At 34.2% G+C, this 27,395-nt stretch overlaps 1 protein-coding gene across 10 annotated transcripts in view; it reads left to right on the top strand.

The window, feature by feature from the left end:
- ANKRD17 (ankyrin repeat domain 17) overlaps nucleotides 1–27,395 on the top strand; it is a 161,735-nt gene that overhangs the window by 23,012 nt on the left and 111,328 nt on the right. The window contains exon 1 of one of the 10 annotated variants that reach the window (XM_029235294.1): nucleotides 8,742–8,994. The exons of 8 other annotated variants lie outside the window; for them this stretch is intronic. In XM_029235294.1, the coding sequence (XP_029091127.1) occupies nucleotides 8,941–8,994 (54 nt within the window). In that variant the 5' untranslated portion in view covers nucleotides 8,742–8,940. Of the gene's footprint in view, nucleotides 1–8,741; nucleotides 8,995–27,395 lie in introns of those variants that run through there. One more of the 10 variants, XM_029235295.1, reaches the window with a different exon arrangement.

Here is a 27,395-nt window from a genome sequence, read left to right on the forward strand (position 1 = left end):
AAGAAGAAAGTCATGTGATCAAGGAGAGCTACAGCTACTGGCGGCAGGGTATATCTTCTGGAAAAACTGGAAGAAAAGATGGGAATAGAGATGGCCTTTTTTATCTTTCTAAAGATAGAGCTTATCTTATGTCCCTAGCTGGACAATATTTGTTGAATGAAAGAATTTATTTTGATGCCACTTCAACTTAAAGATAGGTTGGCATCCTGTTTCTACTGTACATAGGTAAAATGTTTTTTGAAAGCCTAATTTTAGGAGTGTTGCATCAGAAACATCTTTTGGGAAGCACATTTCTAATTGTATGTTTTTCATATTTGATTTTAAAAATCATGAACTATTATGATGTTATATACATTTAAGTACTGAAAGTGTAAACTGCCAAGACCCTAAGACCTAAGTACACTATAATGATTCTACTTAAATTATACAGTTTTCTAGGCAAACTGGAGTGCTTAAAAAGAAATCAAATTATGCAAATATATACCCTTAAAATAACTTATGAGAAATACTTTAAAAACTAAGCATTTTACTGGAAATTGTGGAATTTGTGTTAGAGAGAGATGGTTTACCTGAGCGTACAAAAATGAATATTAAAGTATAAAATTATATTTGGCAATTCAGTTATGCTTTTAAACATTTTGTAAGCTATTGGTTTTTCAGTGGCTACCCTTTAAAGAATATTAACTGCCTTCACTGAGAGACATTGGCATATGTGTTCTTGAAGAGGATGGGAATTGTCAAGTAATTGTAAATATAGTTGATTCTGTTAAGAAATTGATGAAAGAGCTATTGAAAGATATGAATGTGGGTTAAATTTGGTTTCATAAAACATAGTAGTGATTTCATAAAACATGCTAGTGTTTATCTGTTACACACATAAAAGTTGTTATATATTAACTTCTGTTTTCTTAGCTGGTGTTAGTTTTTATTAGATTTGGTAGTAAAACTGAGTATCTGAAATTTGTGGGGGAAGTTGAAAGTAATGGTAGTAACATTGCTTCTAACATAGCTGTGTTGTGAGATATCTTCATGATGACCAAAGAGTCACAGTTACATTGACTGAAATCAGTATTTCTTTATATATATATATATATATATATATATATATAATATATGGGGTTTGTGTTGGGCTCTCTGGTCAGGATCAGATTAGTGGAAAAGGGACCCCATTTTGCAATTTTTGGCCTAGTTTTTTGAGGATATAGACAATTTAATGTAATACATTTCCTAGGAGATGGAATTATGAGTCTGAAAGAGTACTTGCAATAATTGCTTGCAGGCAAACCATTCCAGATTTGTTATGAATAGACTAGGCTAGAAACAGCAGAGTGGTAATTGGCATCATGAGAAACCAGACTGATTGGCGCTTGCTGCCAGCAACTCTAGGCCATCAAGCAACCAGAGAAGAAGTTGAGATTGCAAGGTTCCTTGGGTAGGTTTTGCATCCTGATTATTTTCCATGCCTTTGATACTGTCTTAAGTGACCTGGAGCTGTTTCTTGTGTCCCCTAGAGCAGGGGTCCCCAATTCCCGGGCTGTTAAGAATGCAGGCCGCACAGCAGGAGGTCAGTGGCGATGAAGCAGAGCTTCATCTGCCACTTCCCTTCACTCCCCATGGCTGGCATTACTGCCTGAACCATCCCCCCGCTCACCGCCAGGTCCTCGGAAAAATAGTCTTCCACGAAACCAGTCCCTGGTTCCAAAAAGATTGGGGACCGCTGCCCTAGAGTAGGACAGTCGTCCTTCCAGAAGGGTGGTAGAAATTGGTTAACTCAAAAAAATTGGCTTTGGACTTGTCTCTTGTTGTAATTTGCATTTTTACCCCCAGGCTCTCTACTCTCCCCACCACTGTGCTTGTGGGGTTGGGGTAGGGTGGTAGGCTGTGTGTGTGTGTGTGTGTGTGTGTGTGTGTGTGTGTGTGTGTTTGTGTGTGTGTGTGTGTGTGTGTGGTATATTTATTTTTGTTGGTAGATACTTGTTGCTTTGGAACAGAAGAAATTGAGAGCACTGTACTATCACTAGATTTAGCCTATTTGAAACAAAACCAAAAAATGTTGAAGTAAGTTATTCCTATTATATATGTACTTGTTTATTTTTATTTGAAATGTTGTACAGACAAATTTGGGAGGTGAATGTTCTCCAAAAACAATAAAAATCTTGTCAATTTTGTATACATAGAACCTATTGTGAAATACTAGGAAAAGAATGAATTCATGGTGTGACCTAGCATCGGTAGAGACAACAAGTGCAAGTGTCCAGCAGGCACAACTGTAATTGCAGATGTGAAAGGAGGGAAAGCTGTTTTGTTTCTTACTTTGCTTAGTCTGTTACTTATATTTGGACAAGACTGTGGTTGTATTTAATTCTATACATGGGACACATCTGGATGAAATATTTGTTATAATAATACTTTCTGTACTGTTCTGAATGGAGTTTTGAGTTTTATTTATTAGTTAGATTAAAGAAAAATGGAAAGGGACTATATATCAGAGAAGATGAAAAAATCATTGAAGATTTTGATTTTAGACTGTTGAAAATCAGGATCAAGTTTTTCTAGATTATAGACTCTTGAAGGTGCAGTAACTATTTGTCATTCTATATCCATTGTGTAGTATAAAGCCTGTCACCTAGTAAGCACTCAGTAAATATTTGTATAAATGAATGATCAAATAGTAATGATCTTTCAAAAGAAAGTTTACTAGGGCCTTTTTATAGCATTAGGCTTGAGAAAAATTTTATTTAAGCAATAAATATCCTTCCTCACATTTAGAATATACTAATGGATGGCCTTTTCATGATTTATATATTAGATTATAATTTTATATATCCTTACTTAATCCTTTGTTACCTAAGCCTTTTAGGTGTTCCTCACACATCTAGAAGCCTGTCCAACTATTAACATTTATTTTGGAGGTTCTGGTGAAGTTTTAATCATTCTTATTTTTAAACATTATCATCAAAATTTGACCTGGGGGCTTCCCTGGTGGCGCAGTGGTTGAGAGTCCGCCTGCCAATGCAGGGGACGCAGGTTCGTGCCCTGGTCCGGGAAGATCCCACATGCCGTGGAGCGGCTGGGCCCGTGAGCCATGGCCTCTGGGCCTGCGCGTCCAGAGCCTGTGCTCCGCGATGGGAGAGGCCACAACAGTGAGAGGCCCGCTACCGCAAAAAGAAAAAAAAAAAATTTGACCTGGGATACATGTCAAGAAACTGTGATAGAAGCTGTTTAGTGCTCTTTCTGTTAATAAAAACCTATCTTCTTCATCTTAGTTTGCGTTCGATTTTTTTTCCAAGAATGATGGAAGGATTACTTTAGAAATTTATGCTTTAGAAATGAATAGTTTGAAATAAATGTGGAAGGCAAACAAATGAATACCCAACAGTATTTTATTAATTTAGTAAGAACATACCCAAAGAATTCTGGATCTTTATGATACTGAATTCTGGCAGAAACTTCACAACTTAGTTAAAGAGTCCATTAAACCTGGGTGGAATTTGTATTTAACCGAAGTAGATTTTTTAAAAGTGTCATTTGATTCACCATTCTTCTCTGTTCTCCAAGTACGTACATATAGACAGAATCTGCATTGTGGCTCCTTATTTTGTTTTTTGGGTTTTTTTTGTGGTAAATAAATTCTTAATCTGTCAGGGAATTCATGTATTTTTTTTGTTAAGGGAACAGAAGTTAGATGAGAGGAGATGTAATTTTCATTTGCATTTCCTTGAAAAGTGGAAATGATGAGGGAGTAAGGATAAATCTAGAATCATGTTTTAAAACATGCTTATTTCTGATCTGGGTTTCTCTTAATAGACTTTGTATCATTAATACTTACTATTTGTAGGGAAGCAGGCAGTCTCATTCACTGTCAGAGTGTAAATTCAACCTTAGAGGGCAATTTGGTAACATAAAGTTTTAAATACATGTACCCATCAAGGAATTTACAGTACAGTTATATTCAGATATGTGCAGAGTATGTGTGCCCCTTTTTTGGGCATGTTCATTGCAGTATTGTGAAATGTTGAAGCAACACAAATGCCCATCAAAAGGGAACTGATTAAATAAATTATAGTACAGTTTTTTAGTGAAAATTTGAGCAACTATCACAATCAAGAGAGAGATACATATACTAATCTGAAACAGTTATGGAGTATTACATTTTTAAAATGGAGATGAAGAAAAGTATGTACAATATGCTTCCATTTGTATAAAAAATAATCTACACTAAGATAAGCTTTATATATGTAGGTTATTTCTGGAAGAATACACTAGTTGTGCTTTTAGGAGTTGGTGAGAGATAGGTTTACTTTTCCCTATGTTCTCTTTTATATAGCAATGTTTTCCATGTACATGTATTACTTTGCAGATAAAAACCATAGTTTTTTTAAAAAAAGAAAGTAATCTGTGGTGGTAATGAAAAGAATATTACTGTGCTACATCAGACATATATCGAGGGCTTCCCTAGTGGCGCAGTGGTTAAGAATCCGCCTGCCAATGCAGGGGACACGGGTTCGAGCCCTGGTCCGGGAAGGTCCCACATGCCACGGAGCAACTAAGCCCGTGCACCGCAACTACTGAGTCTGCACTCTAGAGCCCGTGAGCCACAACTACTGAAGCCCACGTGCCTAGAGCCCGTGCCCATGCACCTCAACGAAGACCCAACGCAGCCAAAACTAAAAAAAATAAATAAGTTAAAAAAAAAAGACATATATCGAGAACCCCCAGTCATATTGTGGCATGATTTGGTTTAGGAGAAATATAAGGTAAATTTATGGTGATAGAGTTATTTTAATAATGTATATAGGGTATCAGAAATTTGACCATATTTTGTTATCCTTTTAAGTTAAATTCTGTTTAACTCTTTAATGTATGTATGTCACTTATGCTTGGTCCAGGCTATTGTACACTTCTGCTGAAATATAACTTACGGAGTAGAAAAGAGAAAAATAGAGATGTTATAAAGTAATGACTACATTTCACACATTTTGAGAGGTGAAGTTGGTTCAGATTTTGTTTTTCTAGTAGTTTGTTTTTATGTAGGCGGGTGAAATAATTATATTTATGCTGCAACCAATTATTTGTCCTTGTTTTGTTTGAAAATGTGGATTTTGATAAGTCTCGCCCTTCCCTAAATAGAAAAAAATATTTGATGGGAGCAGAACTTCTTTACAAGGAATATTTGATTGAAAAATAAACGTTTTATGTGGAGGAACAAACATCAACAAAATGTTAAACCGTACAAAATAGGGTTGCTTGCTTGTCAACATATTTCTGTGTGTGTGTGTGTGTGTGTGTGTGTGTGTGTGTTTGGTTTCTTTGCTCCTCGTTCAAAGAAATCAGTGCTGGTCCTAAATAAAATTGTAACTTTCAGAAGATTCCTTTATGCAGTCTTGGTATTTATTAAGCTTCTTCTGTCCTTTTCCCCCACTTTTTATGGGAGGCTTTTCTCTTCACTTTGGACGTTTGAATCTTCTTATTGTAGTAAGTATTTTCCTTTATGATTTAAGTCACTTACATCTGTTAGTTTGTATTTGTTTGCATAACTGTAAGTAGGTTAACAATCATTTATGCTTTAATGCTTTTGCCATAGGTGAAAATTAAAGATTTTCAAATCCATTTTAGGCAAATGGGAAAACAGGTTTTTTTGCTTACAAATTGAGGTTGAACTAGAAGGAAAGTGGCTTACTGTTAGGATGTAGGGTCTTATAGCAGATGTATATGAATCTCCTTTCACACACCCTTTTGCCCAAAGTATCCTATGCTGTGGCATAGGTCCTCATATTAAGAAAAGAACCAGAAAATAAAATTAAGAATAAATAATTACTTTGCTGTATAACAGAGAATTACAGGGACTTCCCTAGTGGCACAGTGGTTAAGAATCCGCCTGCCAGTGCAGGATACGGGTTCAATCCCTGGTCTGTGAAGATCCCACATGTTGTGGAGCAGCGAAGCCCGTGCACCACAACTACTGAGCCTGTGCTCTAGAGCCCGCGAGCCACAACTACTGAGTCTGCGTGCCACAACTACTGAAGCCCGTGAGCCTAGAGCCCGTGCTCCTCCACAAGAGAAGCCACGGCAATGAGAAGCCCACCCACCACAATGAAGAGTAGCCCCCATCACTGCAACTAGAGAAAGCCCGCGCTCAACAATGAAAACCCAACGCAGCCAAAAATAAATAAATTTATTAAAAAAAAAAGAATTACAGAAATTCTCAAATATAGATTCTGTTTATATTCAACATTTCTAATATCTTATTTCAGTGACCTAAAGATAATAGTCACAGAACACATGTTCTTGTCATCAGAAATAATTCCTAGTGGTAGCAATAATTTAAAAGGGATTAGGATACAAATCTGGATATCAGATGATTCCTTTATTCATGCATTTGTTATTTAATCAACAAATACTTAAGTCCTTGCTCTATGCCAGAGACTGTGCTGGCCCTGGGTATACCTTGGCAAACAGAGCATTGCCTGCTTTCATCAAGTTTGTGACCCGTAAGGGAGAGACATGATAAATGATATATAAATATCTGTAATTCTGTAAGAAAGCCATAATCACGTCTTTATTACTAAAAACTTAACAGTATATGTCAGAAAACATAAGGGAAGCACCGTATAATCCTAGAACAGGAGGGAAGGAGACAGTGAATGGTTTGATTGACTTGAATCTTAGGGGGCCTGATTTCTTGTCAAAGTTGGAAAGCCTGTTCTTGGCTTATGGGAAATAAGAATGTATGAACATATGAGTTCCTTGAATTCAAATCTACCATTACTTGCTTCTGTTGGAAGAAGGTTTGAGAAACAGAAACTTCGTTGATGACTTCTCCTAATCTAAGGATGAAGCAGTTTATTTGAAGTATGGAACGGATTGAGCTGGAAGGAGGAAAATAGTAAGATCAGTTTTCTGGTTCTTCATAAGCTGTGTCTTAACAATGGACATTATTTTGTTTGAGAACCTCCAAATACCAGACACACTTATACATAAATGAAAGCGCTGTATATGGTCTGAGGGAAAACATTTTTAATATCATTTGTTTTCCATTAATTTCACACATCCTTTGAAGTCAGACCCTTCTGGGTTTGAATCTCAACTCTGCTATATAACTATGTACTGTCTGCGACTTGATTTTCTCATCCGTAAAATGAGGGTCATATCATCTGGAGGAAGTATAGTAGATGGTTCAGAGGACAGACTCTGGAGTCAAGTACCTGGGTCCATATCTTAGCTTCTTAACTTAATTAGCTTAGTTGCGAGTAAGTTGGGGAAGTTGCTTAACTTCTGTGTACCTCAGTTTCCAGAATGGAGATAATAGTAGCTACCTTTCTTTTAGGATTATTGTGAGATTTAATGAGTTAATATATACAAGGCACTTAAAGTGGTGTATCACATATAGTAAGCACAAGGTAATTATTAATGTTATTATTTTGAATTATTATCACCTAGGGTATTGTGAGGGTTAAATAACATGTTTATTTGAAAAACAATGACTTGTATATTGCCTGACACAGTGAGGATGTCTCCTAAATATCAGAAACTGAGTAGTAGATACTTTATCTCATTTAATCTTCTTATAAACCTGTTTAGAAGAAATTTTATCTGTTTTGTTGACTGTACCCAGGACAGTTTCTGATATACAATAGAAAATCCATTGTTGAGTGAATGTTATCCCTTTTTACAGATAAATAAACTAAGGCCCAAGAGAATTACAAAATCTTTCTACTAAAACATGGCATCACTTTGAGGAGACATTACTGGAAAGGCCATTCATATCATCATTGAGATTTGACCATATGTGAATGGTCTTTCCTGTCGTTTTCCTTTCCTTTAAAAAATTCACTTTCTCTAGTTAGGTTAGGAAAATTTAGACTAGAAGAACTGTTCACCTTAGAGTTATAATTAGATTGGTTAACCTAATTGAGGGATCACTTCAAGTTCAGTTTGTATGGCACTCTCACAAGTACAGGGTTATTTTGTTAATACTGCAGAGCACAAAACATTGTTCCTCTCCCATTGCATTTTGTATATTATATATTATATAAGGAAGAAATTTGACAAAGTAAAAAGTTTTACTAAAGTGAGGGTCAATTACAGTGATAAATATAAAATTAGCTCTACTGTTACTCAGCTGCTTTATTTGCTATTAAATGATCCAGAAACAGTGTTTCTGAATTTCATTCATCTGAAATATTTTAGTCTCTTGTAGTATTTATGATAAGGTGGGGGGGAGGCCATTTCTTTGGTTAGTAAATAAGGTTAAAGACATTCCTAGAAAATGCATATAACCGTGATGTGTTATGGCTTGCTTCAGTGATTGTAAATCTGTTGAATGTTAATCTCATTTCTCTTAGATATTTCCAAACAGATTAGTTTATAGAAAACCAGTTTACCATTAAAAAACTACATTAAATTATTACTTTTGGCACCCTCAAGTCAGCACCTGTAATATATGTGTTACATAATACATATGGCTGATGTAACAAATTCCTGATTTGGTATTACCTTGCCTCCTTCTTTGCGTATTTAATACAGCCATTAATCTTACTACAAGGCTTTACTAAGGATAAATTGCTACATAACCCACTTCAACCTCTTTTGTTCAACCAGGAAGCCAGACGTGTTTAAATAGGTTTTAAAAAAATGTTATTATTTCTTTTTTGAAATTTTAGAGTTTTAAAATTTGAAATGGTAAAATAAGAGACTTTATTTTGCCTGTTGAAATTACTTGACAGAAGTTTGCTTTGGAATAGAGCTTCTGTATCTTTAAAAAATACACAGTGAGTCACCCCCTGCTCTTTTGGTAGATGCCTGGCTAGTGAACAGCTAAGCTGCTTTAGGCATGTAATAGAACATTCCATTTCCTGTTCCCTTGCTGACACAGAGGAGTGTTCCTGCTGGCAATGATCTAATCATAGTGCAGTAAGAAACATGGCAGTTTGATAAAACATGGTGGAGACAGCGGCTGAAATGGAAGCATATGTTCTAGAAGACATTCTTGAGGTAGGGCTAGGTTTGTAAATGAAATGAAAGTTGAAATCTGAACAAAGAAATCTTATCTGCCGGAATTATTTTACAGATGAATAGATTAGAGGAGAGAGCAAAGAGAGGCAGAGCATAAAAGCAAGATACGGTCAGACCTTATTCTGTGTGAGAATGTGCCAATCTAATTCACATGATTACTAAAACCTTATTTTGTTTAAACCTAGTGTTTTGTAAATTGTAGATATATGTTTGATAGGGGAAAAAAGAAAAAGAAAGGAAGGGCCTCGGACTTAATAAAAAGCCTTGTGCTGGTGGTGACCTTTAGATTAACTCATTAGAAGGTGGGGTCTGCAAAGCAGCTTTGAGTAGGTTTAGTATCATATGTCTTAGAATTCATTTACATATCTAAGCCCAAAACTCTGCTTGCAGTTAACTATTAAAAACAGCTGGTTATTTTAGCTTCTAGGGTAAAATTAAGCATATATATTAATTTAATTGCTTAATTTAGCTGGTACATTCTGCTTCTAGGTTTTTCATGTGACTTTATTATAAAATAAATTATTAAATTAAAAATTAAAAGACTGTAAAATTTAACTAATGCTTGAGAGCTCACAAAAATCTACATTTTGAGTCATGAGAATTTTAAATTATATTTTCTTTTTTTTCCTGTTTGTGTCAGTGTTATAGAACCTATTTGCATATAAATCAGTTCAAGAAAATACATGTCAAAGTGAAACTATAATTGGTTTTGGCCTTGGATGTAATATACCATCAAATATTTGTATTTATAGATATTTAAATCCCATTTTCTTATTTGGGGGTTGTAGGGTTCTCCCTCATTTAAAAAAAACTGGCTAATTTTCATGATGGTGAGTGGTATTCCTAATACTTAGACTGTTAAGATAATTCGTTAAATATTTTACTATCTTCAGGAAGAGAATTTGTTAGGGGGAGAGGGCTTGGGAGAATAAGCTGCAAAGGGAAGCTAGGCGGGGTTAACAAGAGAAAAAAGCCTATGCGCATTATAAAGTGCTGCATGATCAATGAGCATTTTCTGGAGTCCCTCAGTGTATGCTTGGAGCTGACATTGCAGCAAGTCTCATGGTTGTTCTGCAGAATGAAAACTGATTCCATTGTATTATCTAGCTCCTTGCAGACACCTGCCAACATGCTCTTTACCCCTCTCCTAAGAGCTATTGTCTGAGTTGAATTCTCTGGTTAATTTCCATTCTTTTCATTTCTTTTTCTTTTTTATATTTTGATAGAATTAGTGAGTCTCCTTAGAAGTGGTATGGTGTATCTTATAAATAGTGATATATACTTTCATCAAGGCACTTCAATAATTAGCAGTGGTCACATGACTATTCGTGGTTCAGATTAAACAAGTCTAATTATAAAGTTCTAGTGGGACATATTTATTTGCTTTTTAAAAATTTTGCTTTGGATTTTAAAAGAAGCATACCGTATAGATTTCAGTAAATTTATATGACATTTTCTTTGGTCATTTAAAATTTCAGCATATGACAGATTTTAGAAGTCTTATTTATTTTCTGGGGAAAACCCACTTGGGCATAGTTTTATGCCTTAAGTATAGGTTTTTTCTAATACTATCTTAAAAATTGGCTTTTCATTATTCCCACTAAACACAGAAGTGTTTAATGTCATGTTAAGATTTTATGTTGCCTAATTTGTTCATAGTCACTAGTTAGTTACAGAGGTTATTTTACCTCTGTAATTTTTATTGTTTGTCCTAGTTTTCACTGTCTCTTAATTTGGTTCCTATACACCTGTTGCATTAAACCATACTAAGTGAGTTTTCTCTTTATTTAATATTATTTTATTTAACTATTTGTCAGTTACTGGCAGACTAGAAGTGAAAATTTTCCAACTAGTAATAAAATATTATTTTCCAAAATTAAAAGTGCTCATAATGACCTAATGCTAAAAATAAAAGTTTAAAAAGAATAGACTTGCTAACCCTGAAGCTAAATATACCATATTCTAAAGTACCTCATATTGCAAGTGGATAGATATATTTTATACAGTGAACTTTCTAGAAAAAATTTTTTAATGGGTTAGTTCCTTATGTAAATATCTAATAATGAAGTTCATCTATATGTCACATTGACAATTTTATTATTGTATCTAATATTGAGCCAAACAAACTTCTAATATGTGAAGTTTGTCACCATAATTTTCATCTTTATGACTGTTTATTGAGCATCTGGAATTTTATATAGATTTTTGATTATTTACATTAAACATTGAATTCCTGCTATTTTTTTCTTCTTTGAATGTAACTTGGTCTTTTGAATCATACATTTTTAAAAGGTGCTTTTATTTAAGTCTTAATAAAGGAAAACAAAATCAATATCAGTGAATTACTGCAGATTAATTCTCATAATGCTATGGTTTACCTTTTAAATTGTGATTGTTTATTATATATACCCCTGTGTATTTAACCTCAATTTTTAGATGATCATCAAAATCTTGAGTAAAATACTGTAAGTTTCTAAAACTTATAGTAAAACTGGAAAAGCTTGATTTCAACTTATATCATTGCTTCTCAGCTCTCCAAGGTAATGGATCTAATAGAATAACTTGGTTGTTTTAATTATGCAAATAATCCAGTCAGTAATTTTCTTCTCCAAACCAAAGTAGTCAAAGTGTTTCTGTTCCTTTTGCCCACCTTAACTAATACTCAGGAAAATAGCCAAATACAGATGATGGAAAAGGGCTGGGAGCCTACGTAAATATCTCTTTTTTTGTATTGCTTATGTTATTTTTGCTGATTATAATTTTAGAATTTTGATGTTCTTCCTCTAAGTCATATATAACAATGAATCTTAATACTCAGAAAGATCAGTAAGAAGAAAAAGTCCTCCAAACTTTTTTTGGAAGGGTATATTCCAAATTTGTGTGACCAAGTGCTGTGTATATAAACCTTAAGTTTATACATAAGCTTTTTAAATATGAAAACATAAAACATATGAAAGTTCATTTCAGAAACTTGATTACTATATATTCTGGTTTCATTGTTTCTATTTGAACCATGTTTAGTAGTTTTTCTATAAGAATTGCTTTAGAAATGAGAAATTTTCACAAATCTTTTAATTTTAATCAAATTCAAAATACTTTCTTCAGGTTATAGCATTTGATGTATTTTTCCTTTAAAAAAGTAGCAAGTTTTTGAAAATAAAAATATTTACAGGGCTTCCCTGGTGGCGCAGTGGTTGAGAGTCCGCCTGCCTATGCAGGGGATATGGGTTCGTGCCCCGGTCCGGGAGGATCCCACATGCCGTGGAGCAGCTGGGCCCATGAGCCATGGCCGCTGAGCCTGCGCGTCCGGAGCACAGCACAGGCTCCGCAACGGGAGAGGCCACAGCAGTGAGAGGCCCGTGTACCGCAAAAAAAAAAAAATATTTACAGTGTTAAGTATAATAACTCTCATGCCCAATCTTGTTCCTTTGTCAGCTAGAGCCAGTTTCTAGCTTCATCTGTACTTGATTTGACAGGTTGTAATGTGTAATCTAAAAGCCTTAAATCTCTGTCGTTGTTCCTTAGAGATTCAGTGGTTGAGGATTTGGCTGAACTGTTTAGGGTGTAACTAAATTAAGGGGCAGATTTAAACATATTAAGTAGGTTTATTATGGAACCATTTCTTTCTCTGTATTTATCTTGACATCAGAGGGTTTTTAATAAAATAAGCTTGAAAGAGTCACAGGGACACTATTGTTTCCTTTTGATTTGTCACCATTATGGACTAGAGGTAAATAGTGTATTTTCGTCTAAACAGGGGAAGTCCATTTGCTATTTATCATAAAAATTATTTTTAGTAATATAAAATCTCTGTGAAGTAGACTCTTTTGACAGTTACTTCCTATATTTCTTTTTAGTTTATAAAATAGATTGGCTTATGTAATGCACATCATTTATATATTTTATCAGTAAGTCTTCCATGGATTTCTAAAGTTCTGTATCTATATAGTTAGTATAATACTGGTGACATTTTTCACTAGGAAAAGTTGGAGTTACTCTTAGGACATAAATATAATTTGATCTGGAGACAGAAAAGTTTAGCTAAATATGTAAATTATTTGAATTAATGTAAGTAACATTTTCCATTCATTAAGAGGCTTTGGAAAGATTAGACATTTGGGGCAGATTGAATCTTATAATTTCGCTCCAGTATTGAGCATCTTTAACATGCTAGGCACTTGAAATTCAATGAGCTGATTTGTCCAGCTAACTTTGCTTCATAAAAGTAAAAATTCGGAAGATAGAATGTCTGTCATTGGTATTTAAACATTCTTGGATTCAGGATGTGTATAGATTTGTATTCGAATACTAGTATTTTACTTCATTTGTTCATCTGAATAGTTTGAAACCCATGTTTTTAGCATTCTGAATTTTTTAGTATGCAAATATCTTTCTTTAAGCACCTTTACGTTATCTTTTTTTGTGCTTATCTAATTGTTATGCATATTTATGAATGTCAGGCTATCTAGAAAGTCCCCTAGATCCCATTTTCATCTTTTTATCTGTAAAGATTTTTCTATTACCAATTCAGTCAGTATGTTGCTATACATAATGTGTATGTATATATGTGTATGTTCATGCAACACACTCACATATATGCTTACATATACTCTGTATACACACATCCATGTTCATGCTACATTATGCTTTATGAATACTCTTATGTATATATGTGTATTTTCATGCAACACACTCAGATATATGCTTACATATACTCTGCATACACACATTCATGTCCCTGCTATATTATGCTTTATGAATACTCTTATTTGAAAGTCGAGTCTATCTTGAACAGAGGGGCAGAAGTTGCAACATTGCTTTCACACACCAACTTTGGGAGAATGCATATAGGAGTAGTAGAAGATGACTAAGAGATACACTTATGTTAGTTAATAATCCCTCTAAAGAAGACTGATATTTTAGTGGAGTATAAAGGCTTCAAACAGTTTGCGAAAAGGTAGTATAACTAGAGGTATGTGAATTAATCTGTTATTACTCTCACATGAGAGTAAAGGCAGGGTCATCCAAATGCCACTGGTCCCACATTAATCCAACATAGTCCAGTGGTTAATGTGGAGGATGCTGTGCAGCATGCATTAGGAAAAGTCTACATCATGTATTACCTGCATATACATGTAGCAGCATTGGCACTTTTCCTGGTTCTGAATTGTTAGGGGCCCTGTTCTGACCCTTGACTGAAGAACTCAGTCTGATGTGAAATGACTTGATCACTACAAACTTGCTGAGTATCAAAGTCCTGCTTAATCATTGGTTCGGTTTTAATATATAGCTTCCAGATTTGCCAAGATAAACGTCTTTCAGGAGGTGTTTGTAAATGTATGTGAGATAACTTTTGGTTTAATGAGTGGTTAGATTAATATTGGCCATTAATATTGGTCCTGGATGGAATCACGCTTCTAACTAACTGGCTATATGTCAATAGATAGGTATATGTTGTACATAGGATGCCCACATAATTTTATGGTGGCAATAGAAATTGACCACATTAGTTACAATTTGTTGAAAATTTAAGTTATTATACAGAGGGATTGTGTCATTACATGTTAACATAATTTTATATTAAAAAAACTGTTATCCAAAAGAAAAACAACTGAGAAGAATGGCCTTATTTTACATTTTTACAAATATCTTTTAAGTCTGGCTTAATAGAAGATAAGTGGACTCATATATCTGCTTTTATATTCAGTCTGTCGCAATACATTATTTTGGAGGAAGTCTAAGAAGAAAATGTCACGTTTATATGAGGGTTAAAAAGGGGGAAGAATATTTTAATAACCCTTTTGATGATTGTGGATATTCTTCTTTGATACCACTCCTAAAACTACTCAAATGGGGGTTTCCTGGAGGTCAGTTGCAGTGTGTAATCTGAAACATTATCAATGAATTTTCTGAACTCTGTTCAATTAAAACCCACTGTTTTTTTGTGTGTTTTGAATAGATCTCTTGGTGCATGATTTTGTAGCACCATACATTGGCAATTGGAAAATACTGATTTACTGACTTCCAAATATTGCTGCATTTTATTCTACAGTAATAACATTTGCTAATATCACCACTGTTGTCCTTAGAAAAGTAAAAAAGTGGGAAGCTGTCACATTCGATGACAGATACGTTTTCCAAAATTGTAATGTATACTTGAAAGCTTGATTTTATCACTGATGACAAAGAAAGTGAGTTGTTTTCCTGAAATGATATTGGTGTTCGTGAAAAAAACTATTGGTTTAGCTCACATTTATATGTGTTTTCTTGAGACAACTACAGTACCTTGGTATGCAGCAGAAATGTTTCCCATTTTGTTACACAGAATATTAAAAAGTAATATACTCAAGGTTGAAAATTTAAAAATTAGTACTTTTTACTGCTTCATAATGGAAACTCACCTTTTTTTTTTTTCTTTCATTTAATTATTGACAGAAGAATATGATGATTCATGATATGGCCATGATTTGTGTAAAGGAAACAGCAGTTTTACCCACCATTACTTTTGTTTCATCAGTACAAGTGTCAACACAGTGAAACAGGCAAATAACATTTTAGTACTGTATTATAAAAATAGTTTTAACTTCAGAGACCCTCTGAAAGAGTCTTGAGGATCCCCATGGATCCTGTGGACCATACCTGAATAACCGCTGGTTTAGAATATTGCCCAACTTTACAGTCAGTAATGGCATAAAACTAAGATTTAGATTTAAGTCTATTTGATTAAGATGTTTTCTTTTACCATTTTATCAAATTTCTTAATTTATCACATAGTCCCAACTTCTCTAATCACTTTGTCACTCTTTCTAGGTTTCTTTTTCCTTCAACTACAATGTAGCAGATTTAAGACATGGGAAACATTTTGTGGAAAAAAATTTAAATACTGCTTTACAATTATAAGCCCTAGATTAGTCATTCAGAATTTATGAGAAAGGATTTTGAGGATTCCCAAGTGAAATAGTGAGTGAAAGAAGCTAGACATAAGTAGAAAGTGGTTTTGCTTGAGGAATAACTTTCTGTAAGTAACACTTTTGATTTTGGTAAGGATAATTAAAAACTTGAATGGGTTATAAATTTCATCAAATGTATGTTACAGTTCTAAATGATTAGGAAAGGACTTTATAAATTATAACTATTTGAATATTCCTATCTTAGCTAGTAGAAACAAGTATATGAAGTATTTGTCAAATTTGAATATTTTTCTTTTTGAAGGTTTTAGGCTTCTTTCTATATTCTGTCACAGGGGCCAGCTGGTTTTCATGCAGTCACAGAAGTTCTTTCTTTGAGACTAGTTCTATTTTATATTGTCTATGAAAATGAAAAATGAGATTAAGATAATATATATCTTGGTTATCCAAAGACTAAGCTGTTTCAAATTCCTTTGCATAGTAGCAAATTAAGTCATTTAAAATCTACTTCATACTTTCCTCTTGTATTTATATGTACTGTGTTTTTGCCGCAATTTAATTTTGAAATTGACACTGAAATCATGTGGTCCCATAGGAAAAGATGGTCAGTTACATCTGCACATCTCTGTCTTTACACTTCTTAAGTGCTGCAACTCTTCTCCCAAACTCCAAATTCCAAGGGACTGTTGAGAGGAGGAGCAATGTTGAGCCAGTGTTAAACTGCTTGTTGGTGTTTTCTGCTCTCTGAATTCCTTCTTTAGTCTCAGACCTTTTATCATTTAGCCGCTTTCTCTGAGTTTTGATACCTGCTGCCCACTTTATTTTGATTTCTTATTCCTGCTACAGATGGTCTAGATTCTGCTCTTCTACTTGATGTTTGAATATTGTGACCAGCCTAACTCCTTGATTACAGACCTTCTCATTTGTTGACCTTCTCCTTTGTCTAACTAGTGTTTATCCTTAACTGGTTTTAACCTTGAATTTGTCCTGTTGCCATTTCCCTAGTCTTTGTCACATATTCTACATTTGTAATTTATGCACTGTCATCATAAAAAGATCAACATGTATTTGTATGAACCGTTTAAGCAAGTTTGAGAAATACAGTTTCTGAATTCTTATGTTCCATAGGAAATACTGGTTAAGATTTTCCAAAAACTTGTGCTGTGTTTAAGTGTTCACAGACATTGGAAAGTTTTCCTTTTTATTATTTTGTCACATTTGTACAATATTTGTTATCTTCCCAAAATATCTTTCTCAGTTTCTTTTTCCTGATTTTCTTGCTTTTATCTATGAAATAAAGTAAATGGTGATAATAGTAGATGGAAAATTGCTTTCTTCTATGAAACTTTATTTATTTAAAAAACCAAAATATTAAGATTAAGCCCTATAAATGTCATTTGAAAAAAATCTTGTCAGGTGGATCATCATTCTGTAAATATTTTACGAATTACAAAGAATATATCTTTTATAAAGTGTGATAGGTAAGTGAGAATGCTGAATTATATTGACATTGATTTTTAAGTATTTCTAGAGTATATTTAATAGGCTTCCTTTTTCATTGTCTTGAGCTTATAGTGTTATTATATGATTTTCTGTGAATAGTTTTATTCTTGGTGTCTTCCGTGACTTAGCATTGTATCTTGAACACAGTAAATGCTTGTTTCTTTCTTTCTTTTTTTTTTTAAGAAGATGTTGGGGGTAGGAGTTTATTAATTAATTAATTTGTTTTTGCTGTGTTGGGTCTTCGTTTCTGTGCCAGGGCTTTCTCTAGTTGTGGCAAGCGGGGGCCACTCTTCATCTGGGTGCGCGGGCCTCTCACTGTCGTGGCCTCTCTTGTTGCGGAGCACAGGTGCCAGACGCGCAGGCTCAGTAGTTGTGGCTCACGGGCCCAGTTGCTCCGCGGCATGTGGGATCCTCCCAGACCAGGGCTCGAACCCGTGTCCCCTGCATTAGCAGGCAGATTCTCAACCACTGTACCACCAGGGAAGCCCTGTCATTTTAATTTGAGTTATACAATGGAGGAATTACCCTCCTATCTTTTTCTCTTGGGAAGTTCTTTGAACTCTTAGCTTTGGTTAGGTATATACATGGAATGAGGAAGAAGAACTAAAAGTTAATCACATTACTCAAATCAACCCAGGTGATCAGTAGGTTGGAGTTCTAAGACTTAGAGTCTTCGTATATTACTTGAAATGATTTTTTTTTATTCTCGCGCTTCTTAATTTCTAAAGTTAAATTGTACCATATAGTTTCTCTAACATCCCTTCTAGATATAAAAGTCTTAACTAGAACTTTTAAGACAGTGGCTTCAGTAACGTCTAAACAAAAAGTTTGAGATGATGGTGTGTATCTCTCATGTATCTCTCATGTAACTATCTTTTATTTGACATTCTTATACCCACCCAACTTTATCTTTACCATACTTATATGAATTATTTGCCTTTACATTGTATTCTAATATTCTGTTAGTACTTACATTGTTTACCTGCTACCCTCTTCAACATCTATTAATTATTCAAAGTCCTACTCCTTCCCTAGGGTTTTCTCTCTCTAGCTTTCCTTTCAAGTTGATTGTCTACTACCCTTTTCTGCTCTTAAAAAGTAATGCGAAACTTTGTACATTTAAAATATTTTAATGTCTCTGTAATGTCCTTGGTAAATGTTAAATTCTTTAATATGGATACCTTGGCTCTTTTTAAATTGAAAAAATTACTTCTGTATTTATGTAAAAGATATTTCATCCCACAAAAGAATTTGAAGTAGCTTATAAAAGTATATATTATAAAAAATAAAAATACAAAAGGCAGAAATAGTAAATGAAGACCAGAGGTAAAAGTAGTAAACAGAAAAGCATATACAATATATAATTACTAGACTTAGATTGAATTTACTAGCAACCAGAGCCAAATTAGAAACTTGATGAGTTTTGAGGTTTATGTTATTCATAAACTGCACAACCATACTACATGATCTGGATAACTGATAGATTTCGTGCAATTTAGGTCTCAAAAAATTTTTTCTTTGGGCCCCTGTATTGGAGGAACTGCTTGTTGTAATAAATAACTTCATCATTCCAAAAGTAAACAAGCTTTATATTGTTTCTACAGAATGTAAGCGAAGGGTTTTCTGTTAGAATTCAGTTAGGTTAAAAAAAAAATAGTACTGTAGCCTGGGTACTCAGTTTTCTGGTGGTCTGGTTTGTTTCAAGGATAAAATTTAGAACATCCGGAGCAGAGGTTGCAAACTCATGGTTTCTTGGCTATATCAGATTTAGAAATGTATTTTGTATAGCTCACATAATGTTGGCCCACATGATGGCCATTTATTTACATTTTCTTTAATTATCTCATAACTTTTGTGTAGTTTTCACTGTTCAGGCCTTGCAGATGTTCTGTTAAATTTGTCCCTGTAGGGGAGGAAAAACTTCTCTACCCTCTTAGATTCAGTGACTGAGACCTGCAAATTAAACTGATAGCAGATTAGCAGGAGAGAAGATTTATTACACATGCACATGGGGGGGCCTCATAGAAAAGAAGTGAAAACCCAAAGAAGCAGTTAGGCTTGGGAGCTTATATGCCATTTTAACAAAGGGTGATAAATTGTGTCCTGACTAGCCAAAGGAAAAAGAATTTGAGCTTCTAGGGTGGTAAATTGTAGGAAGGTAACTATATGGGAAAACTAATTGGTAGATAAGGATTATTTATTGAAGTTTCTTATGCAGACTTAAGTTGGAGCCATCACCAGTGAAGAGTCATCTCCAGTGATTGAGTCTTTCTCCTCTTCCTGGTTTGGGAGAGGGCAGGAGGGTATGCTTCGCAAAGGGGACATTTGTGTTCTTTTAGGCAGAAAAGGGTAGGGCATAGAGTTCCTTCTGCATCTGTCTCTCAGTTGCCTTCAGTCAAAATAATCCTTATGCCAAAGTGGTATATTTTGGGGTGGCATATTCTAATGTCCTTTATTCCCTAAGTGTTTTATGTTTTGTTAAATTATTGTGAATGATAATTCTTTATATTTTATTTGGCAGTTGCTTATATATAGAAATGCAATGGACATTTGTATATTGACCTTGTATCCTACTGGCTTGCTAAATTCACTAGTTCTACCAGGATTGTTTGATGGTAGGATTTTCTACATACATGGTCACCACTGCAGATTAAGTCAGTTTTTTCTCCCCTATTTTTATGCCTTTAATTTTTTATTTCTTCCTTTATTGCCCTAGGTAGGACCTCCAATAAAATGCTGAATAGAATTGGTGATCTGTGGACAACACTGCCTTGTTCCTGATGTTAGGGAGAAAAGTTTAGTTTTTCCTAATTAAGTATGATGTTATCTATACTCATTTTTTGATTCTCTTATCTGGTTGAGACGTTCCCTTCTATCCCTAGTTTGCTGGGAATTTTTATCAAAAATAATATATATATATTTTTTTAGTTGAAGCATTTCAGTTTATTTCACTGAATAAGGTATTTTACATTTATTGATAACTCTCTACTTTGTTCCAAGTTACTTATGTGGCTTACAAAAATACATATGAAATAAAAGAATCAGTGGAGACAAAAAAAGAGCATGTTAAAATGTAACTATAATACAGTTGACCCTTGAACAACACAGGCTTGAACTGGGCAGGTCCACTTATACATAGATTTTTTTTTCAATAAATCCATACTAAAGTATTGATACTACATGATCTGCAGGCAGTTGAACAGTTGGTTCTCAGATGCAGAACTATGGATACAGAGGGCCTACTGTAAGGCTTCTCACTTTCAGCTGCATGGGAGTCAGCGCCGCTAACCGCCACCCCCCCCCCGCCCCACCGTGTTGTTGTTCAAGGGTCAACTGTACTCAAAACATGTACTGTGAGCACCTCTAAGGTGGGTTAGTGAGAGCTGAACTTGGCGCCTAGGTTCAAAAGATATTGAATTGTCGGGTGTTCTGTCTGTTTCTATTAAGATGATCCTATGATTTTCCTCTTTTATTATTCTGTTATTGTGTGAATTATATTAATTGACTCTTGGATTTTAAGCCAACTTTGTATTCTTGGGATAAACTTCATTTGGTCATGATGTATGACCCCTTTTGGATATGGCTGGCTTTGGTTTACTAGTATGTTATTAAAGATTATTGTTCTTCACAAGGCATAGTGGTCTTTCATTTTCTTAAAAAACCTTTGACCATTTTTGTATTAGAGAAATGTTAGCCTCATAAAGTGATTGGAAGTATATCTTTCTCTTCTATTTTCTGAAAGCTTGTTTGAATTGACCAGTGAAGCCATCTATACCTAGTGTTTTATTTGTGGGAAAATTTTTAATGAAAAGTTCAGTTTCTTTGATAGAAATATAGCTGTTTAGCTTTTCATTGTCAGTTTTGATAGTTCTAAGTATTGTAAGGAGTTTGTCTATTTCAATCTAAGTTGTTGAATTAATTGACATAGAGTTGTTCATAACAGTCTTGTACTCTTTAAATGATGGTAAGATCTGTAATAATCTTCCCTCTTTCAATCCTAATATTGATAATTTGCATTTTTAATGTTTCTTCTTTTCTACTGTGAGTATCAAAAGCTATAAATTTCCTTTTCATACACTGGTTATACCACACATTTTTATGTGTTGTGTTTTCATTATTACTTAGTTCTAAATGTTTTATAATTTTCCTTGTGATTTCCTCTTTGACTCATTCTTTTCTCAGCTGGGGTTTCATGGGAGAATTACACTTTAATGCTTAAGACATCTCTTTTCTCCTGTGCCTGTATAATGATACTGTTTATATAACATACTTGGGAGAATTGAGAAAATAGTCATTCAAGTCATTTTTGGTCATCTGTGGTTCAGATGAGGAACTATTTTTGAGAACGGTTCTGTGGATTATGTAAAAGTGTTTTATTTCTAAAATGTTGGGGTGTTGTAGGTTTCCAGTTATGTGTGGTCAGAGAATATACTGTACTCTGATTTCAGTTCTTTTAAATGTATTGAAACTTGTTTTATGGTCCAAAATATGGTTCATTTTGGTAAATATTCCATGCATACCTAAAAAGAATATATTCTCTGCAGTTGTTGGGGTGAGTGTACCATAAATGTCAATTAGATTATGTTAATTAATAATGTTCAAGTCTTTTATATCCTGACTGATTTTCTGTCTACTTGTCTACCAACTACTAAGACATGAGTTTTGAAATTTTCAACTATAATTATGGAGAGTCTCGTGTTTTCTTTCTGATCTGTCAGTTTTTGCTCCATTATATTTTGGAGGTCGGTTATGAGGTACATAAACATTTAGGATTATTATGTCTTCTTGCTAAATTGATCCTTTTATGTGATTAAATGTTCCTCTTTATCTTTGTTAGTGTCCCTTGTTTTGTCTAGATTCTACTTTGTTAGTATATCTTTCTCCATTCTTTTAACCTCTCTCTGTCTTTATATTTAAAGTGTGTTTCTTATAGACAGCATATAGTTATCTCTTGCCTTTTTATCCAGACTGTCAATTTCGCCTTTTAGTCAGTGTATTTGGTCCATTTTCACTAAATGTAATTATCAATATTTTATGTTTGAGTCTACCATCTTGCTAATTGTTTTCTACTTGTCCCATTTGTTATTGCCCCTTTTTCCATTGTTAATGTATTTTATTAGATTGAGTATTTTTAGTATTCCACTTTATTACCTCTGTTGCCTTAATACCTCTTTTTGTTATTTTTAGGTGGTTGTTTTAGGGTTTGCAGTGTACGTATTTTAACCCATAGCTGCCTTCACATAATAATATACCACTTAACACATAATGTTAGGAACATTATACCAGTTTATTTTATTTCTCTCCTGTGTCTCTTGTGGAATTATTGCCATATATTTTATTTCTACATATGTTGTGAATCTCCAGAATAGATTATTATTATTTAAAGATTTTTTTTTAATGAGGAAAAGATACCCATTTTTGTATCACTCTGGTGTTCTTCATTACTTTGCACGAATTCAGTTTTATTGGGTATCTACTTGAATAATTTACATCCACTTGAATAATTTTCCTTAATGTTTCTTATGGTGCAGTTCTGCTGGCAACAAACTTTCTAAGGTTTTGTCTGTAAATATCTATTTCCCCTTAGGTTTGAAGGATATTTTCACTGCATGTAGCGTTGTAGGTGTTGTAAGATTTTTTCCTTTATTATTGATTTTCAGTGGGTTTATTGTTACATGCCTTGGTGCAGTTTGCTTTGTGTTTATCCTGCTTGAAATTTGTTGAGTTTATCCTGCTTGAAATTTGTTGAGCTTATTGAATTTGTGAGTTTATATTTTTCTCATTTCAAGAATTTCTCAGCAATATTTCTTTAAGTATTTTTTTTTTCTGTCCTCTTCCTCCCTCTTCCTCGGAATTACACACTGTTACATCCTGCTAAAGGTAGCATTGCCTCTGTACATTTTTTCAGTCTTTTTCTCTTTGAGCTTTAGTTTGGATAGTTTCTATTGCTCTGTGTCAGGTTCATTGGTCCTTTATTCTGCAGTGTGATTCAGTTAATTTTCAGTAACAAATACTGTGTTTTTCAGCTATGGAAATTCTGTGTGATCTTTCAATTTTATATTTTTTATTTCTGTCCTCAATATGTTCACATTTTTCTTTGTGTCTTTGAGAATATTTTAAAGAGCTTAAGAGTCTTGTTCGCTAATTCTATGCCTGTCATTTTAAGGTCTGTTTCTGTTTATCCGTTTTTTTTCCCCCAGTTATAGGACATACTTTCTTGCTTCTTTGCAAGTCTAGTAATTTTTATTTGGTGTTGGACAGTGCGATATAACATTGTCAAATGTCTAAATATTATTGTCCTTTAAAAAGTATTGAATTTAATTTTGGCTAGCAGGTTACTTGCAAATAAGCTTCATTCTTTTGAGGCTTGTTTTGAAGCATTCTTATCTAGTATTCTATACTCTAAAGTTAGAGAAGCCCTACTCATTCGTATGTGTGACCTTTCTGGATTCTCTACCGAGTACCCCAAGTGTTCAGTGAAATCCCTCTCCTCTGTCTGGTTGAATCTTTTGTATCCCAGCTCTGTGGGAGCCCCTGTGGTTGTTAGATTATAGTTCCGTAGTGGTTCTGTTCCCGGTTCTTCTCTCCAGTTTTCTGCCTTACAAATTTTAGCTTTCTCAGCTTCTCCAACCTCTGGTCTTTGTCTCCTAAACTAAATAGGACTTAAGTTCTCTGCTTTGTTTTCCTCAAATACTGCTGGATATAGCGGAAAGATGGAGAAGTAGTGTTCACTTCTTTCTTTTCAGTTATCATACCCCTCTTTGCCTGTTGTCCATTGTCTTAAAAGAGATGGGAAGCTTAGTCAAGTGCCAGTTATTTTGTTGTAACTGTAAACCATATAGTCACTATATTTAAACTTCTGGGTTGTGGAGAGAATTATACTAAAATAGACTAAGTTATGGCAAATTTGCAATGAAATATCTTTCATGGCTAATAGAGTGCCACATCTTATAGTCTTTCTAGCCCTCATCTGTTTAGTTGTAAAGTCATTTCATATTTTATACATGCAATATTTACTCAGTGTCGAGCAGTTCCATTGCAGATACTTGTGAAACAATTGACTGCCAATGTTAACAGTTGATAGAGTACTGTGTTTATATACCAGCATCTAATATGCTTATGTTTCATAGTACATTTTAAGGAGGCCTAAACATACTTAGTGAAAAATTCTAAAAATTGCTCTCAGCTGCATTTTGAAGCAATTAAAATAAACTGTTTCAGGTTATTACTAATGGCAAACACTCTATTGTCAGGTCTTTAGGAATGAGGTGGAAAACTTTATTAATTATAAAATCGTATAGAAAACTTGGAAATTGTAAAATGGTTCAAAGAAAGTTAAAATGAACAATGTTATATTTTGGTATGTTTCCTTTCAGTCCATTCTTTATGCAAATACAGATATATGCACCTTTTTAACAAATTGGGACCATGTTATTTAAAAATATTATATGTCTTGATTATTTTTTTCCCCTCACACCTTATTTATATTTTGCTGTGTCCTTAAATATTTGCTGAAAGTATCAAATAAATATGTCAAATTGACTTTTATTTCTTCTTTTGCTATTATAAATAATACTGCAATGAGTATTTTCCTGTGTTTTCCTTTAGATTTAGGAAAACTTATTGTACATTTCTAGATCAAGGGGTATGGATTCTGAAACTTTTTTGTTAGTTACATTAATACGTATTTAGTGTAAAGATTTTGAAGCATAAAGGAAAAACATAAATATTTGAATATTTGTATCTGTCTTTTTGCTCACATCTGGTTTATTTTTACTAGACTTTAGAATTTTATGTCCTTTTAATATATATACCTTGAGCTTTATTCTATTTTATTACTTTTTCTTGAAAATAATTCTTTTGGTGATTGCATAATATTCTAGCCTGAGAATATAACTTACTGTGCATTTATATTGTTGGATATCTGGGTTAGTTTTAGTTTTTCTACGGGAAATACATTTTTTAAATGTCCTTTGGCCATTTTGCTAAGGAAATGTGGCTTTATTTTTTGAGAGAATCTTTATGTATTGATGTGAATCTTTGTCAAATGTGATGAATTTTTTCTGAGTTATTTACATTATTTTGGTATGGTTTTTCTTTTTTTGGCGATACGTGGGCCTCTCACTGTTGTGGCCTCTCCCATTGTGGAGCACAGGCTCTGGACGTGCAGGCTCAGCGGCTATGGCTCACAGGCCTAGCTGCTCCACAGCACGTGGGATCTTCCCAGACCGGGGCACGAACCCGTGTCCCCTGCATCGGCAGGGGGACTCTCAACCACTGCACCACCAGGGAAGCCTTCTTTTTATTTTTTTGCAAAACTTTTATATAAGTGTATCTTTTTCTTTGAATAATTTCTCTTATTTTATATTTAAAAACATCTTTCCTCTTCTGGAGATCAGATAATATTCGTCTATATGGTTTTTAATCCAGTCTTAGTAGAATTTATTTTATATTGTGATACATGATGTGATGAGATAAGAATCTTAACTTTTTACCCTAGCACCATTTAAACAGATGAGTAGTGAGGTCATTTTATATTCCAAGATACCTGTTCTTTACAGAATCAATTTCTTTTTTACTAGGATTGACTAAATCCTATGAGTAATCCTTGAGTAAAAACAGCTTGACATTCAACAAACCTGTAGTTAAACTTGAACACTAGTTCCCCAAAGGTATACATTTGGCATTACAGTTGTATTCCTGATACAGTCCAACCTCTGATGGAAAGGAGAGTGATCATGGTGTTGGTTGAGGTGGGGGCATCTGAAAGGTAGAGGTGAATGCCTGATTACAAGACTACTGTGATCCAGTTCTATTCATCAGTGCCTAGCATAGTGCTGAGTACATTAGAGGTATTTTGATGTGTTTGTTTAATAACTGAGCTTCACCCTTAACACACCTCCCAGGGCACCAACCCTGCTTTCCTGAGAGTGCAACAGGGAAGAGCAAAATCTGACTCTGTGTTAGATCTGTTTCTTTTACTTTAACCCTTGCTTTTCATTGCTTTCGTTATTATAATCATACATAATGGCCTGCCTCAGAGAACCCTGTCCCTCTGCCTGAATGTTAAACTAAAGTGCCTTTGTTCAGCTCACAGGGAGACAGTCTGACCCTGCCCACCTGTGAATGGAGAGAAAGCATGAGAAAGAAAGGTTCTGATGTCTTTTATGTGATTTATAAAATGTTTGGCTGTTTTTGAATGTAAACAAAAGCTAATGGCAGTTAGAACAACTAAATGCCTTTCAATTAAGGGAAGTTATTTTTGTCTTCATATAGTAAACTACTTTCATGATGGAGTTACTAATCTTTATCTTTTAAGCAGTGGTTTAACCCTGGTCTTGCATTTGTATTACCTAGAGAGCTTTTCAAAATTTTTATGCCCAAGCCAATACCCCCGAATGATTAAATCAGAATATCTGAGGATGTGGCCCAGACATTAGTACTTTATCTGTTAATTCTAGTGTACAGCTAAAGTTGAGAACCACTGCTCTAAGAGTGTGGATAAAGAAAATATGAAGTGATATGCCCCCAAACTCTCCAAATGTCTTAGTCAATTCAGGCTGCTATAAGAAAGTACCATAGACTGAGTGGTTTGTAAACAGCAGAAATTTACATCTCATAGTTCTGGAGGCTGGAAGTCTGAGATCTCAGGGTACCAGTGTGGTGTCAGGTTCTAGTGAGGACCCTCTTCCAGGTTGCAGACAGCCGATTTCTTGTACTCATGTGGTGGAGAGCAAAAAGAGGAAGCAAGTTCTCTTATGACTCTTATAAGGGCACTAATCTCATTCATGAGGGCTCCATTCTCATGACATATAATCCTGATTACTTCCCAAAGGCCTCACCTCTTAATACCATTACATTGTGAGGTAGATTTCAACATATGATTTTGTAGGGACACAAGCATTTTAGTCCATAGCATCGAGGAAGTAAAGTTGCTTCTTTATTAAATGCTGAATGGAAGCAGACCTT

Source organism: Monodon monoceros, unplaced genomic scaffold (assembly GCF_005190385.1).
Source record: "Monodon monoceros isolate NGI ecotype Baffin Bay Population unplaced genomic scaffold, NGI_Narwhal_1 Super_Scaffold_20, whole genome shotgun sequence".
In the NCBI taxonomy this organism is placed as follows: Eukaryota; Metazoa; Chordata; class Mammalia; order Artiodactyla; family Monodontidae; genus Monodon; species Monodon monoceros.